The sequence below is a fragment of the Carcharodon carcharias genome, chromosome 2 (genome assembly GCF_017639515.1).
Source record: "Carcharodon carcharias isolate sCarCar2 chromosome 2, sCarCar2.pri, whole genome shotgun sequence".
In the NCBI taxonomy this organism is placed as follows: Eukaryota; Metazoa; Chordata; class Chondrichthyes; order Lamniformes; family Lamnidae; genus Carcharodon; species Carcharodon carcharias.
This window is the reverse complement of record NC_054468.1, coordinates 122072697-122089062: the sequence shown is the minus strand read 5'-3', so window position 1 is coordinate 122089062 and position 16366 is coordinate 122072697. Positions and strand designations below refer to the sequence as shown.

Genomic DNA, 16366 nt, shown 5'->3' with positions numbered 1-16366 from the left:
TGCCAGCAAATGAGGCTGTTACCAAGAAGAAAAAACCATCCTCATGAAGATCACTGGCCAAGGGAAGACAAGGTTTACAGTGGTTCCATCTTGTATGGTGGATGTGACAAAATTAAAGCCAATAGTGATATTCAAGCACAAACTCTCCCCAAAGAGAAATTTCAGAAAGACATTCACCCATGTTCCTGAGGAAGGCTGGATGGATGAAGATGATTGCAAGAAATGGATCAAGGAAGTGTGGAATTTCAGACCAGGAGGACGACATACTCATCTGGGGCATGTTCAAATCCCACCATGTCGATGATGGAGTCCAGGATCTGAGATCAAACAACACCGATTTTCCCTGTGGTTTTCCAATGTTGTTCTGCCCTTGGATGTGTGTATACAGAAACCTGTGTATACAGGATCCGAAAGATATGGAACAATCAGAAGCTGGAAGGTGAGAAAACATTCACTAAGGGTGGAAAGATGAGAGCACCTTCACTATCGACATTGTGTCAATGGGTCACAGATACAAGGAATTAATGTAATCCCAATACCGTCAACAAACCATTTCTAAAATGTGGAATATTTAATGTGTTTGACGATACGTAGGACAATTATTGTGGAATGCCGGAGTTACTAACGACGATGAGGAATATTCATATGATGTTATACATGCAGGCTTTTGGGATGAATTCACACGATGATCAGAGCGATTTTGAAGGATTTGAACGTTATGTGGTGCAGTTAATTTGTTATATATTTATACTGCGCTCTCTTACGAGGAAATGTTAAACAGACAGGGGTTGTTTGCACTGGGGTTTAGAAGAGTGAGGGGTGACTTGATTAAAGTATATAAGATCCTGAATGGCCTTGACAAGGTGGATGTGGAAAGGATGTTTCCTCTTGTGGGTGAGTCCAGGACCAGTGGGCACAGTTTTAAAATTAGGGGTTGCCCTTTTACGACAGAGATGAGGAGAATTTTTCTTCTCTGAGGGTTGTGAGACTTTGGAACTCTCTGCCTCAGAAGGTGGGGCCCACTTAATATTTTTAAGGCGGAAGTAGATGGATTCTTGTTAGGCAAGGGAATCAAAGGTTATCGGGGGTAGATGGAAATGTGGAAATCGAAACACAAACAGATCAACCATGAACTTACTGAATGGCACTGTAGATGTGAGGAGCTGAATGGTCTACTTCTGCTCCTATTGCAGAATTAGATAATTAATATGAATTCTTTAGTGTTGCAGGTTTTTGCTTTATTCCATTGGTCATTTTTGGATTTGAGTTGCATGCATGTCAACCCCCTGAAAGCAGTTGACCCCGTGACTTTTAGCCTAAAACGTTGGTTTGAAAAATTTGACTTTTACATGAGTATAAACAGGAGATCCCTTGGAAGAACACTAAAGACAAAACAGCAACGAGAAAGACAGCTCTTCAGAAATGTTATTACAATCATTTCCACACCCAAACTGATAGCTACCACTTTTCAAACAAAGAAAATGTTGTATTTAAAATGCCAAACTATAAAATAGCAAAGAACATCCAGTGGCACATTCCATCAAATTTCTGCAACTCTTATACCAGTAGAAATTGAAGCAGCCTTTGTTAATCCCAGATCAAAACTTGCTGATTTTTCGATTACCTCTTAAAAGCCTTCAAACTCTCTGCCTCCTTCCAGCTTCCCAAAGTTGACACAAAGCAGGATCACAAAAAAAAATTGAGTTTTTACCCAACAGGATCATAGTAAGCCTTTCCTCAAAGTTCAACCATGCACTAGACTGAGGAGCCGCAGCTCATTAGATACACAGGCTAAACATATCATACAACAGATGCTGGCCACGATATCTATAACACAAGCCATCAAAATAAAAGCAGCAAGCCTCTCATGTAAACAAAAGAAAAAGCTTTTCAAATCTGAAACTTTCCAGGTATCAAAAAGCATTAAACTCCTTGACCCATCGCTTCCCTCAGCCATACAACCACTCATCTTAATACACAATTATAGAAAAGCCTCCTCCGTTCTCCATTTACATTTTCGCCAATAATTTGTTACCAATAATTTTGCACCAGAATCAAACATCGAGCCAATTGAACAGTTAGAATGCCAGGTCAGTACAAGTTTTCACAGCGAAACGTTCCTATCTGTGGTTTACCCATGTAACATTTCTCAAACTAAACTGTTCAATTTTGAGCCTTGTTTTGGATCAAAACCAAAAATTAAAGCTAGTGAGCAGCAATGAATTGACTCTGCTCCAATTTCTACTCACTCAAAATAACCAGGTTCGAAACCAAGTTGTTCACTACTCGCTTTGAGGTCTTGTTGCTCCTTCAACTTAATCAGGCAGAGACAGGACATTAATTAGAACTAGTGTTTCTTGTGTGGAAACATACATGTCTGCCTGATGACTATTTAAGCAGCCAGTGATTGACAGGGTTGGAGGCAGGGAAGCTTGTAGGTTCCCAATGACTTCATCCCAAACATTTAAATATGGGAAATTGCTCTATTTGAGATGTTAAACCCCTTCCCAATCAAGCAAGTTTGTAATCCTCAGGCATGCCAATATGAAAAGAACTTGCACTTTTATAGGTAGGTCTGGTGACCTCAAACCAAAACAAATCCTGACCTTACAGCAAATGTTCAAAATCATTGAACCATTCTAGGCTACAAGATTCTAGGCTACACAATTCTAGGCTAGCATATGCACAGTGCATGTAAATACATAGGTTTGTGTATGTACAGGTCAGGAAGTGAAGAGAAGAGCAGGATGTGAAAAGATGAACTTAGTTCTAAAAGAGCTCCCCTTTAGTTTTTTTTTTTACAATTTCTATTTACAGGCAAACATTTGAACAATCCAACAAACAAATATACAACCTCAGGTGATTATAAATCAAGTCTCTGAGGTGCTCTCCTTATACAGCTAGAGTGGCGTAGCTCTACCACTGGAGGTTCCTCAACGGGATCGACAGGATCTGGAACTGCAGTCTGAGACACATCATCTGAACTTGGTAATTCAGGATTTGACAACTCTTCAGAGACATTTGGCATGTCTATTCTAGGTTGATCAGGTGCCTCAGGAATTGATGGTTCGACATTAATCACAGGTGGATCAGTTGATTGCTGGAATGTCTCTCTGGCACGAATATGATCTACGTGCCTTCAGAGTATCCTATCACCCACTTGTACTTGGTAAGATAGCTGACCAGCCTGTGAGACAATGATTCCAGAAGTCCAACAGGGTCCACTATCAAACTATGTGAAACCACTGTACTCAAAGGATAGGAAAAGTAATTTTACTGCTCATTTTTATGGTGCAGTTAGCAACGTGCAACAGCACACAACAGACTCCTATTATTGTATTGCTTCCCCTTACCCCCTTTTCAAACAGATATACAACTGAGAAGAGTCAACAATCTCCAAAATGAAATATAATGGAATTTGCCCTCACAGACCCAAGGAGGAACCCAGTGCTAGTCAAAACAGAGAAAATGCAATAGGGCCGAATCTTCAATAAAACTTAATAACCAGGTGCTTACCTCTCATCATGGATCATTTTGAACCTTGAAGCATCACGGCAAGAACACTGTGCCTTCAGCACAAAGTGTCACATCATCTCACACAATCAGAACCCACGCTAGCGTCTTTCACTAGGATCTGCACCAAACCACTGAGCTTTGACCGAAGCATTTTCAGCTTATGATTCAACCTTTCTTCAGAAATTCATCACATTGATGCAGATGAGTCATTTAAGGTTCAGTCTGCATTTGCAGACCTACAATTCCCTTATGTCATATTCATATCCTGCCTCTCCGGCAAAGAAACGTGGGGGCTGGAGAAATACTGGCAGGATAAAAATCCAGGATCAAATCCGACAATTCCCCTCTACTGCTAAAAAAAAGTATTCCTTTATAAATTGATACAAGCCTTATTACTCAACATTTTATGATCTAAAAAAAATGTGGCCCAATAATTCTACTAACATGACTCAATGCAAACACAGTTGAAAGGCTGTGCTTAATGTATGCAGAAACACTCCACCCACTAAAATGGCAAAACTATTCCAACGTACAAATTGGCACAGTTCTATTCTGTCTCAACTGAAGAAACTGACCCCCAAGGTCAAGCTTAAAACCAGAAAAGGCTATTTGGTTCATTTTGCCACTCAATGTACAAATATCCAAATATGCTGACACCCTGCCATTCCCCGCACCTCTCCCTTCACCACCCAAGATCTGTACAGTCCCTTTGCCAAACTCATGCCAGTCAGCAGATCTATTAATACTTCAGTAAGCTTTTCCGAAACATTTGATTGCATCCAGTTTCTCTTTGGAGGTGAACATTCACTCTTCTATCAGACGCTTGGTGGGTTGAGTTTCAGTCCTACTCCAGGATTTGAGCACAAACAAGTGAAGATGCCAACTGTCAGAGAAGGTATTAAACCGAGATCTTGCCTGTCTCTGTGAAACATGTTATTCCCTTTATTGTCATTTCTGGATCCTGCTGCAAAGAAACTTCCTTCTATAATTTGCCTATGCTGCACAGCCCAAGTAATCCACAGTACACAAACTATTTTCAGATGCTTGTGATGAATGATGAGGCACAGGAACAATTCATTCAGAATCAACTCTTCCTTACTGACAACCCAGGAGAACCTGCACCATTTCTATTGTCAACATTAGTAAGAAGTCCAGCAGCAAAAACATCAGTGTGTCTAAAATGCCTTCAGCAAGTTTGACTGGCATTGATGCAGCCGCTAGATTATGTGTAATGCCTTGGGAAACACCCAATTGTCATGACATAGCATAAACCAATCCCCTTACTTTTCAGAACTTCACCCTCAATCCAACCCCTGCACAAACACCACAACCCCCACCACAGCTTCGCAGCAAGTAAATTTTGATGCAATGGGACTGGATGAAATGGTTTGGGTATACGTGTAAATTGAACCAATTTCTAAAATGCTAATCTATGTAAGGTTCACATGGTGTGTGCAGACTACTGTTACGAGCAAATAATGCAATCTGCATGATCACACATACACACACAGGCGCGCACAGAATGTGCCACTGGTGCGAATTAACACAAACAGAAAATGTTAGTGTGGGGAAACAGAAAAAATTGCTTTTCACGTGAGTGGCATAAAACTTAGTTTGCTTTATAACTGCAGAAACTGGATTTCCCAGCAGAAGGGACTTTATAAACACCCACCTCATCAAGTAATGCTTTAAACGTTCAATCAACAGTTTCCAGTCTTCAAGTTTTGGTCCTCATTCTTTTTGACATCAATTTAATAATTGGAGGAGAAATCCCCAAAAAATGTATGGCCAATAATGTGCAATTGCTGAGGATCTTGGTCATAGGAGTCAACAGGTACTGGGATTTCACCCCGTATTCAATAATACCCTACTCGCAAACTAAGCACGACACCACACCAGCACTAAGAGTGTCCAATTCCCTCGGTTCTCCAACCGAAGGTGGTTTCCCTGAGGGAAATAATTAAATGTTTAATAACCAGATGTTGGTCATTCACCCCTCGTGCCTGTTCCACCATTCATTATCATGGTTAAACTCCAATTTCTCACCTCAGCCCCATGTCCCGCAATTCCGTGTCCAAACACCTATCAATCTCGATCTTGAACAGAGAATTCCAGAAAGTCATAGTCCTCTGAGTGAAGAAATCTCTTGTCTCAGTACTAAATGGCCGACCCCTTATTCTGAGACTGTGACCCCCCCCCCCCCAACCCCAGCCAGGGTCTTTCAGCATCTGCCCTGTCAAGTGCCTTAAGAATTTTATACATTTCAATAAGACCACTCATTTTTCTGAACTCAAAAAAAAAGATAGGACCATTCTGCTCAGTCTCGCCTCAAAGCACGGCCCTCTCATCTCAGCTGGAGTGTAATAGCATTTAATAGAGAAAAAAAAGTAATTATGTTCGCGTGGCATGAAAAGGTCCCTCCTTTCATCTCTCATTTTCAGAAATTTCTTCAACAGAAATTGGTTTTGATCAATCGCATGAACAAAGGAGCTTGTATTTATACAGTACTTTCAGATCCAAAACAGTTCATAGACAATTAATTTTTAAGAAAAAAAGTGTAGTCTTTTTATGTAAGGAAATATGGCAGCCATTTTGTATGTAACTTTCCGTGAGCAACAAGTGAATTTGTCTGTTTTGATGATTAAGGGACAAATAGAGAACTCCTTTGCTCTTCTTTGAATAGTGCTGCTGGATTTTTTTTTTTAACGTTCACCTGTACAGGTAGATGGCACTTTGGTTTAATGTCTCACAGGCAACATGTCACTTCTGGCAACACAGCACTCCCTCAGTACCGCACTGAAGCGTCAACCTAGATTATATGCTCCAGTGGCGTGAAGATTAACCCACAATCTACTAAATCAGAAGCAGAAATTGCTAACATTGTCAAGAAAAAGAGCTAAACGTGCAACATTGCTCTAATTCAAAAGCTAAAAGTTCAGAATGACAATAAAGGTATCCTATAGCGTCAAGATGCTTAAAATGAAAAATGAATGGCCCTCACACGTAGTCATAAACAAGCACCTCACGAATGAACTGACACTGAAGGTCCCTAGTTTCCATCTCCCACGAAGCTCACGGGCATCCCTACACCGCATCTGTACAAACCACGGCAGATATGGATACCCGATACACAAATAGAAAATAAAAAACTCTCCTGAGAGAGAGTGTGGTCACCCAGTGCAGACCATGGAACACAACGACTCAATGCCCGGCTCATAAATACAAAAGGGGGTAATATAACGATACACACGGCCACTGCTGACGTCATATCCTGGCTTGACCACCTTGATGTAAAATTATAGTTGTTGCTCTACACCCAGCCATAATGAAAGATGACAATGATGCTGAAAAATCTACCTACAGCAAGCAAGTATTAAACCCATCTCAGTTTTTGACTATTTTAATTAGACAATTCCTCTATGTATTACTCCTGTAACATTCTCAGCTGGGTGTGCTTCAAAGATCAAAGTAAACATACATTCTCTCCCCAGAAATAGCAGACAGGTAGAGTCCTATGAGTGTTTAATACTGATATCTCTTACTCCTGTGTCACTGGTGACTGAGGCAGTGGCTGTAGCAGTAGATCTCCAAGGAAGAACTTCAGTGAACAGTTCATACAATGGAAGCCAAATGAATGTCAACTTGCAGACCTTCCATCAACGACAACTTGCATCTAAAATACAGCAGACAGAACAACCGTGATACTTGGAGCTGCCTGGCTAAACTGTTTAAAACTGCAAATAAAAAAAATCAACAGCTGGGCAGAAAAGAACGGTGCTAATAAACCCATGTTAAAAAGAATTGAGAAAAGGAAGAGTCAGTCTTATTCGGTTCACTTTACTAGGAGCAATTTGCAAACTCCTCTCGGCAACTAGTCTCTAACTAACCCCAGGAGGCAGCCCTTAAAGCAGGGATACTTCATAGCTTTAAAAGAAACAGGCAGATTAAAATATGTCCACAGTTGCAGAGAATATGAAATGCTGCATTGCATAATCCAGTCTTTGATATATCAACATGTATTCTGACTTCCCATGGACAATGTTAATGGAAGTGGTGTTTTTGTGGCAAGCGTACTAGGAGACCTGAATTACTATCAGGCAAGTACAAAGACAGCCTAAAAGACCATGTCAATTTAGCATCAAGCGATTTATGACGACAGATTGGCGTCACATTTATTTTTAGCACCACTGTTCTTCCCCTTTGCATTGGAGCCTAAGGTATGTGCTCTCTGATACTGTTTCCGCTTTGCACCAATGCTGAAGTCTCAGCTTAAACACAGAGGACTTGAGAGACGCAATGCATGTCCCTTCTGCAGGGGAGCAGCCCATGTTGCTGACCGGAGAGACTGAGAGGAGAGGAACTATTTCCACTGGTTGGGAAATATAGTGCAGGAGGGCAGAGCCTAAATGTTAGATCCAGGCCTCCCAGGGGTGAAATGAAGAAACACTTTTATACCTCAAAGGGTGGTAGAAGTTTGGAACTCTCCAGCAAATGCTAATTGATACTAGATTAATTGTTTATTTTAAAAATTGATAGGTTGTTGTTTGCTAATGGTATTAAGGAATGTGGGTAAAAGGTGGTCATAGATCAGGTGTAATCGGATTGAATGAAAAAACAGACTCAAGGAGCTGAATGACCTCCTCTTGTTCCCATTGCTTGGGTTTGACACTATAGGGAAAGTGACTGCTGTGCCAAGGTCAGAGGCTGGGAATCCTGCGGTGAGTAACTCACCTCTTGACTCCCCAAAGCCTGTCCACTATCTTCAGGAGTGTGATGGAATACTCCCCACTTGCCTGGATGAGCGCAGCTCCCACAACACTCAAGAAGCTTGACACCATCCAGGACAAAGTAGCCTGCTTGATTGGCACCACATCCACAAACATTCACTCCCTCCAACACCGACGCACAGTGGCAGCTGTGTGTGCCATCTACAAGATGCACTGCAGGAACTCACCAAGGCTCCTTAGACAGCACCTGCCAAACCCATGACCACTACCACTTAGAAGAATAAGGGCAGCAGACACATGGGAACACCATCACCTGGAAGTTCCCCTCCAAATCACTTACCATCCTGACTTGGAAATATGTCACCGTTCCTTCACTGTTGCCGGATCAAAATCCTGCAACTCCCTAACAGCACTGTGGGTGTACCTACACCACATGGACTGCAGCGGTTCAAGGAGGCAACTCACCACCACCTTCTCAAGGGCAATTAGGGATGGGCAATAAATGCTGGTCTAGCCAGTGACGCCCACATCCCATGAATGAATAAAAAGCCAAATGTAAACAGAATTCCAGAGTGTGGGTGTTATCCTTTTACAGTTAATCCAGATGTTTAGCCCATGCAGATATTTACATTTTAGCTACTGTGGAAGTATTCTGCATATCCACATAAACATGTACATGCAAACCTCTCTCCTGGACAGAAAGGAAATCTGAGCTGCAGCCAGTGTAAACAGGATATTGTCTGGATGGAGCAGACACTATAGCAATAGGTTCATGACGGGTACCTGCAGGATAAGTCTCTGTCCAGAGTTCCTATTTACACACACACAAAGTGGCGACTATTCCACTCCTCAACACCCACCTCCTCTTCCGCTAGCCATGTCAGCTGTGGCTCAGTGGGTAGCGCTCTCAACTCAAGAGTCAGGAGCTTCTGGGTTCAAATCCCACTCCAGACACTTGAGCACAAAAGTCCAGGCTGACACTTCAGTGCAGTATTGAGGGAGTGCTACAGTTCTGGAGGTGCCATCTTTCAGATGAACTATGTTATAAACTATTTTTAAAAACGCCCATTAAAATGAGCCTGCACCTGCTCCCTCAGGTGGATGTAAAAGATCCCATGGCACTATTTCAAAGAAGAGCAGGGGAGTTCTCCCTTGTGTCCTGGTCAATATTACCCCTTAACCAAGATCACAAAAAGAAACCATTATCTGGTCATCATCACATTGTTTGTGGGAGCTTGCTGTGTGGAAATTGGTTGTCACTTTTCCTACATTCCAACAGTGACTACACTTGCAAATCTCTTCATTGGATTGTCAGCACTTTGAGATGTCCTGTAGTTGTGGAAGGTGCTATATAAATGTAAGTCTTTCTTTTCACTACAACTACCAGTAACATACTTGACAATTCATTATTTCCTCTGTCACGTAACCAAAGAATCTTAAACTTGACCTATGCCATTCTCTTCAACAGCTAGTCCCAGGATATCATACATTGCATCTTAATAATCAACAGCTGGCAAAGTCTACATTCGGAATTCTAAAATACCGAGTCAATATTCCTCAAAATGCAACCCTCAAGTTTTAATGAACACACAAACCAAACCAGGGTCTTCATCACCCGCAGCTTAGTGACATTACTGATATGTCAATCATGTATAACCTGTTGTCCATAGGCTCGGACTACTTTATAAAAGAGAGAGAGAGTCCAGTTAGACATCAGGATTGTAACCCACAAATACAGGACATACCACACTTACTAATGCAGCCATAAACTGGTTTGTCTCTATCTAGAATTATGAATGCTTATTCACAGATGATTAACTTATCACAAGTCAACAGCAAGCAGTAGGTTGGAACCTCCATTCACGACGTCACTCCAGCCTCAATGCTGGCAGTGTATCGGGAAAGGAAATGGTTTAAGGGTTAGCAAAATCCAGCCGACTCTCCTCATACCATTACTCTCTTAGGACCTGTAATTTTGAAGAAATGCAAAAACTGACTAAGACTTGAGTAAGTCAAAAGAATCTAAAAAGGTCCAAAAGTCTTTCAACCACATTCCACAGGGCTCTCCACACGGGGGAAAACTAACAAGACCTTTTTAAAAACTGCTTTGACATTTTGCCATGGGCATAAAGTTGTTTGCCATGAAGATAGATTACTCAGTTACAGCATGACTTTAAAAGCCACAATCCTGTGACTGGCGAGATCTGAACTTTGATAGATTTTCTTGCCATCGCTCCATATAAATGTTTCAGATTCTAGATTGATGAATTCATTGGTTGTGGGAGGGGAAGGGAGGAAAGGATGTTGCAAGAATAAAAACAAATCTTGTCAGTCTGATTTTTGCACAGTTTCTAATCACTAATAATGATCCAACAATGTAAAATCATCACATTAAAATGCTCTGCTGTTCCTCATTAATTACTTGGTGAAAGGCTCCAAGCTACATTCCATGATTCAGGACATAACACATGATGTAGCAAAAAAAACCATGCAACTCAATAAGGCTGCCGGTGAATAGCTTTAGAAAATGAGAGATTCAATTGATGCTTCACATTAACCCCAAATAAGTCACCATTAAGAAAGAGCAACTACTTTGTGAACTAGTTTTAAAGACGTCTAACGAACTAATTTTAAGGACAATCACAGGCAGACAGAGGATGGACAGATTAAATTGCCCCTTCCTTGAAGTGCTTTTATGAAGCAGGTTTACAAAATTATCAAAAATATACTTGCAAACAGGTGCGCACCAATGAAAACAGATTATAGGGCCTGAGTTTTTATAAATACATCTAAACACATGAAATAGGAGTAGATCACTCGGCCCCTCGAGTCTGCTCCACCATTGAAGATCATGGCTGACCTGATCGTAACCTCAACTCTAAATTCCCACCTAGCCCCATAACCTTTCACCCCCTTGTTTATCATGAATCGATCCACCTCTGCATAAAAAAAAATTCAAAGACTCTGCTTCTACTGCCCTTTCAAGAAGAGAGTTCCAAAGACTCACGACACTCAAAGAATTTCACCTCATCTCCGTTTTAAATGGGCAACCCTTTATTTTTAAACAGCGAGCCCAAGTTCTAGGTTCTCACACACAGGGAAACATCCTCTCCGCATCTACCCTGTCAAGGCCCCTCGGGGTTTTACATGTTTCAATCAAGTCGCCTCTTACTCTTCTAAGCTCCAGCGGATACAAGCCTAGCCTGTCCAACCGTTCCTTATAAGACTATCCACCCATTCCAGGTATTAGTCTCATTAACCTTCTCTGAACTACTTTCAGCACATGGATAATAAATAAACAATTTCACAAAATTTTGACAGGAAATGGCTCTGATTTTCTGATCAGCTCCAGAGATTTATTTAGCTGATGGATTTAACCAGAACATACAAAATCCTTCAAATAAAAAAAATTCTCAAGGTTAAAGTTTACTTTCTGATGTCCAGTTAAGAGGTTAATTTAAATGATTTACTGCTTTTATTCAGTCTCTTCCAAAGAAAAAAAAAATCAGCCCTCAATTTCCAGGTGCACTTTGAATATGTTATACATTTTTAAGTAGATATGGAAAAGGAGCTTACTTTGTCAAGCAGTAATATGCTGACTGTTTTCATCTTTCTCTAACTGAATAAACGTTCACCCCCTAAAATATCCAGTCATGGAACCTGAATGTGTTTCCAAGACTTAAGTTAATGTTTTGTCAGAATAAGAATGATTAACAGAAACCAACAATAAAGCCTCTTACATTCGTTTATTTGTTTCGTCAATTGCTCACAGTGAAAATATGCATTTAGGGTTTCTTTGCAAGATTAACTAGTGAGGTAGGAAAGTTAAGTCATTGTGGTCCTAACTCCTGGAGGGGATTGGAGGTCCAGTGCACCCTTATATAAGCCACGGTGACCCCAATATGCAGCAGCAATGGGATAGACCATGAAACCATCTGTCCTGTTTGAGGGGTGTGGTGACATTTAGAAGGAACTGAGATTACGTTTAATGGAGGAAAGAAAACAAGAAAGAAAGGTTTTGTGAATTCATAGAATAGGACTGCACAGTGGGAGGCCATTCAGCCCAAGTGTGTGCTGACCCTTTCAAAGAGCAATCCAGTTAGTCTCACTCCTGCTCATTTCCCTTTGTCCTGCAATTCTGTTTTAAGAAACAGAAGTGTAGGAAATATTACAAAAAGATTTTTTTTAAAGAATATAGTTAACAATTTTACTTTCTTGGACTCCTAAGGTTACACACTAAGCTGCAGGCTTGAATATTCATAAAGAGTCACATTAAAAAACTTGGGGGAAAAACAAATTAAAAACAGAGGGCGAGAAATGTTAAATCGGTCTGACTAATTATATTTACCAACATCTTCATATTTCGCAGTCATTAATAACCTAAAGTATGAAATAATTTAAAAATGTAACAGAACATTTATAAAAATTAGTATTTTCAGACCTAGTCAGAAACCATAATTGAAATGCAAAATCACTGCATGAAAAATAGAATTGAAGAAAAATCGCAAGTTGCATTTCCAGTGGCCACAACCCCTGCCTTTTGCTTTCTACAATCTTTCAGCAAAACTTAATGCAAGCTTGAGAAACAGCAATCATTCTTTCTATTGGGCACTGTGCAGCCCTCTGGCCTTAATGCTGACTTTGATCATTTTGGACCTTCACTACAGTTCCCAGGTTTTCTGTAAGGCAGGAGGTGCTCGCAATGTGGGATGGGAATTTCAGCATTTCCAGGGACTGGGAGAGAAGGGGAGGAAGGAGTGGGTTGATGCTGGAAGGTTGGACAACTCTGCTGAAACATGGTTCAGACAAGGTGGTCCACACCCTTGGTTCTAACCAGCTTCCTTCTTCTAGTAGTCTCTGGGTCACATTGCCAGTTTTCATCGTTCCCTTTTCTCCTTCCTCAATCATACACATCCCTCATGCTTTGATTTTTCTCAAGTCTCCTATGGCTTCAAGCTAATGTCACTTCCTCAAACCCATGTCTTCTCTCCCCTCTTCACCATTTGAGCTATTTGTGTGTGTGTGGCCACCTGTGTTTTTGGGTTGGATTATACCCTGAGGGTGGGCTCCCCACACACCGTGGTAAATGTGGGGTGCAAGTCCACCTTCGCTTGGCTGGCTCACCCTGCTTCAATTTTTCGGGTGATGGCCCTTTAATTAGTATGACCGCGGGACTTCTGCCCGTCTCCAGGATGACATCCCGCCTCATAGCGCTGCTGGCCAATCGGAAGTTGTCAGCTTTGCACAACGGCAGAAACAGCGCCCGCTGCTGGCAAACCGAGGCGTTTCGAGATCTTGCTGGTTGACAGGCCCGCTGAAGGCAAGTGGGGCCACGCTGGATAGGGAGGTGGGTGGGGTTGGGAGAGAATGACAATTTTGTGGGGAGGGGCCTCCAAGTGCCAACAAGAAGTGCACACCCCACCCGAAACCCCCTTCACAAGCTGTACGGTCAAACCTGCCCGGCTGCACGCGGAGTGTCGACTTCTCTATTTGCTGGTTATATGTGAGCAGCGGCAGGATGAGGCCCTCAACTGGGCACCAAGTGTTCACCAAAGGGCCTGAACTGGGCTGTGGGTAGGACGGCCCACCCCGGCAGCTCATCTCAGCAGGGATTTGACCTCACTATGAAATCGCAGGTAAAAGTCTCATTTTAGATCCGTGACTCAATGCCGCAAAAGATGCTTTCAATTGATTCATTCTTTCTAATGGATATCAACATGGCAGCTAAGCTAAGGCAACGTGAAAATAGTACTTGCGACCAAATTTTTTTTTTATTGTTAATCCAACCAAATCCCAAGATATTTTATGACTATATTAAGGGTAAGAGGATAACCAGGGAAAGAGTAGGGCCCGTTAGGGACCAAAGTGGCAATCTGCGCATGGAGGTTTTAAATGATTACTTTTCATCTGTGTTCACTTTGGAGAAGGACGATGTAGGTGTAGAAATCAGGGAAGGGGGTGGGGCGGTGTGGCTGTGATATACTTGAACAAATTAGCATAGAAAGGCAGGAGGTATTAGTGGTTTTAATGGGCTTAAAAGTGGATAAATCCCCAGGCACAGATGAGATGAACCCCCAGGCTGCTGTGTGAGGCAAGGGAGGAGATTGCACAGGCCCTGACACTAATTTTCAAATCCTCTCAAATCCTCCACTGGAGGACAGTGACTGTAGTGCCATTATTCAAGAAGGGTAGTAGGGATAAGCCAGGTAATTACAGGCCAGTGAGTCTAACATTAGTGGTAGGGAAATGATTAGAAAAAATTCTGAGGGACCAGGATTAATCTCCAGTTGGAGAGGCAGGGATTAATCAGGGATAGTCAGCATGGCTTTCTCAAAGGAAGATCATGTCTAACAAATTTGATTGAATTTTTCGAGGTGGTGACTAGATTTGCCAATGAGGGTAGTGCAGTTGATGTCGTCTACATGGACTTCAATAAGGTTTTTGACAAGGTCCCACATGGGAGAATGATCAAGAAGATAAGAGCCCATGGGATCCAGTGCAATTTGGCAAATTGGATCCAAAATTGGCTTAGTGGCAGGAGGCAGAGGGTGATGGTCAAAGGTTATTTTTGTGATTGGAAGGCTGCGATGAGTGGTGTACCGCAGAGATCGGTGCTGCGACTCTTGCTGTTTGTAGTATGCATTAATGATTTAGGTATGATCAGTAAGTTCCAAGATGACATGAAAAGTGGTGATGTTATAAATAGTGAGGAGGAAGATTTTAGATTACAAGATGATATAGACGGGCTGGTAAGATGGGAAAAACAGTGGCAAATGGAATTTAATCCTGAGAAGAAGCGTGAGGTTATGCAGTTTGGGAGGATTAACATGGCAAGGGAATACACAATGAATGGTCGGACCCTGGGAAGTACAGAGGGTCAGAGGGACCTTGGTGTATATGTCCACAGATCCCTGAAGGCAGCAGCGCAGGTAGATAATGTGGTTAAGAAGGCATATGAGATACTTGTCTTTATTAGACGAGGCATAGAGTATAAGAGCAGGGAGGTTATCTTGGAGCTGCATAAAATGCTATTTAGGCCACAGCTGGAGTACTGTGTGCAGTTCTGGTTGCCACACTATAGGAAGGATGTGACTGCACTGGAGAGGGTGCAGAGCAGATTCACCAGAATGTTGCCTGGGCTGGATCATTTCAGCTATGAAGAGAGACTGGATAGGCTAGGGATGTTTTCCTTAGAGCAGAGAGGCTTGAGAGGGGATCTGATAGAGGTATACAAAATTATGAGGGGCATAGATAGGAAGAAACTTTTCCCCTTAGTGGAGGTGTCAATAACCAGGGGGCATAGACTTATGGTAAGGGGCAGGAGGTTTAGAGGGGATTTGAGGAAAAGTTTTTTCATCCAGAGGGTGGTTGGAATCTGGAACACACTGCTTGAGGGAGTGGTAGGGGCAGGAACCCTCACAACATTAAAGGAATGTTTAGATGAGCACCTGAAATGAAATAACATACAGGGCTACGGGCCAAATGCTGGAAAATGGGATTAGAATAGATAGGTGCTTGATGGCCGGTATGGACATGATGTGCTGTATAACTCTATGACTCTTTGCAGTCTCTCCATGTATTAAGCACACATGCAACTGCTAAGAGGGAATGCGTCACCCAAGTTTTATTATAGAGTTGCAGAAGTAACAATGATTGATATCAATTGATCAGAGAATTAGTTCGCTGTGACCAATTGTAAGGAAAATTGCCATAAAACTCAAACACATTGAAATTTGAGCTTAAAAATCCTGGTTTACAATAGCATCTCTGTCACTCTTAGAAACACTGAGCACAGCAAACCAACAAAAGCCCATCAATGCACTGTGTTTCCGACTGCAAAGTTGAGCAACTCCTTCACTGCCCTGATAAGACTAGGTCAAGATAAAAACTAGCATGACAAACCCAATTTCCTCCAAAGACAGACATGCACTGCCCTGTGAAGTATAATCACTTAGTAGCAGAGATTGGCAAGTTGTTTACCAAGGAAGGATGGCAAAAGATAACACAGCGATCCTGGTTAGCGTTAGTACTTGCCAATGACAGAAAAACTGACTTGATGGAACTAGCATCTGTTGGGAGGAGAGTGAGTGGCCAGTGCACAAACAACTGTTAAATGTATCATG

At 41.9% G+C, this 16366-nt stretch overlaps 1 protein-coding gene across 2 annotated transcripts in view; it reads right to left on the bottom strand.

Annotated features, from left to right (window-relative positions):
• The window catches only part of LOC121289511 (sprouty-related, EVH1 domain-containing protein 2-like), a 173805-nt gene that overhangs the window by 126358 nt on the left and 31081 nt on the right, over positions 1-16366 (bottom strand). Inside the window, exon 1 of one of the 2 annotated variants that reach the window (XM_041208998.1) lies at positions 3517-3639. The exons of the other annotated variant lie outside the window; for it this stretch is intronic. Coding sequence (XP_041064932.1) covers positions 3517-3533 — 17 coding nt within the window. The 5' untranslated portion in view covers positions 3534-3639. Of the gene's footprint in view, positions 1-3516; positions 3640-16366 lie in introns of those variants that run through there. 2 annotated transcript variants of the gene reach the window in all.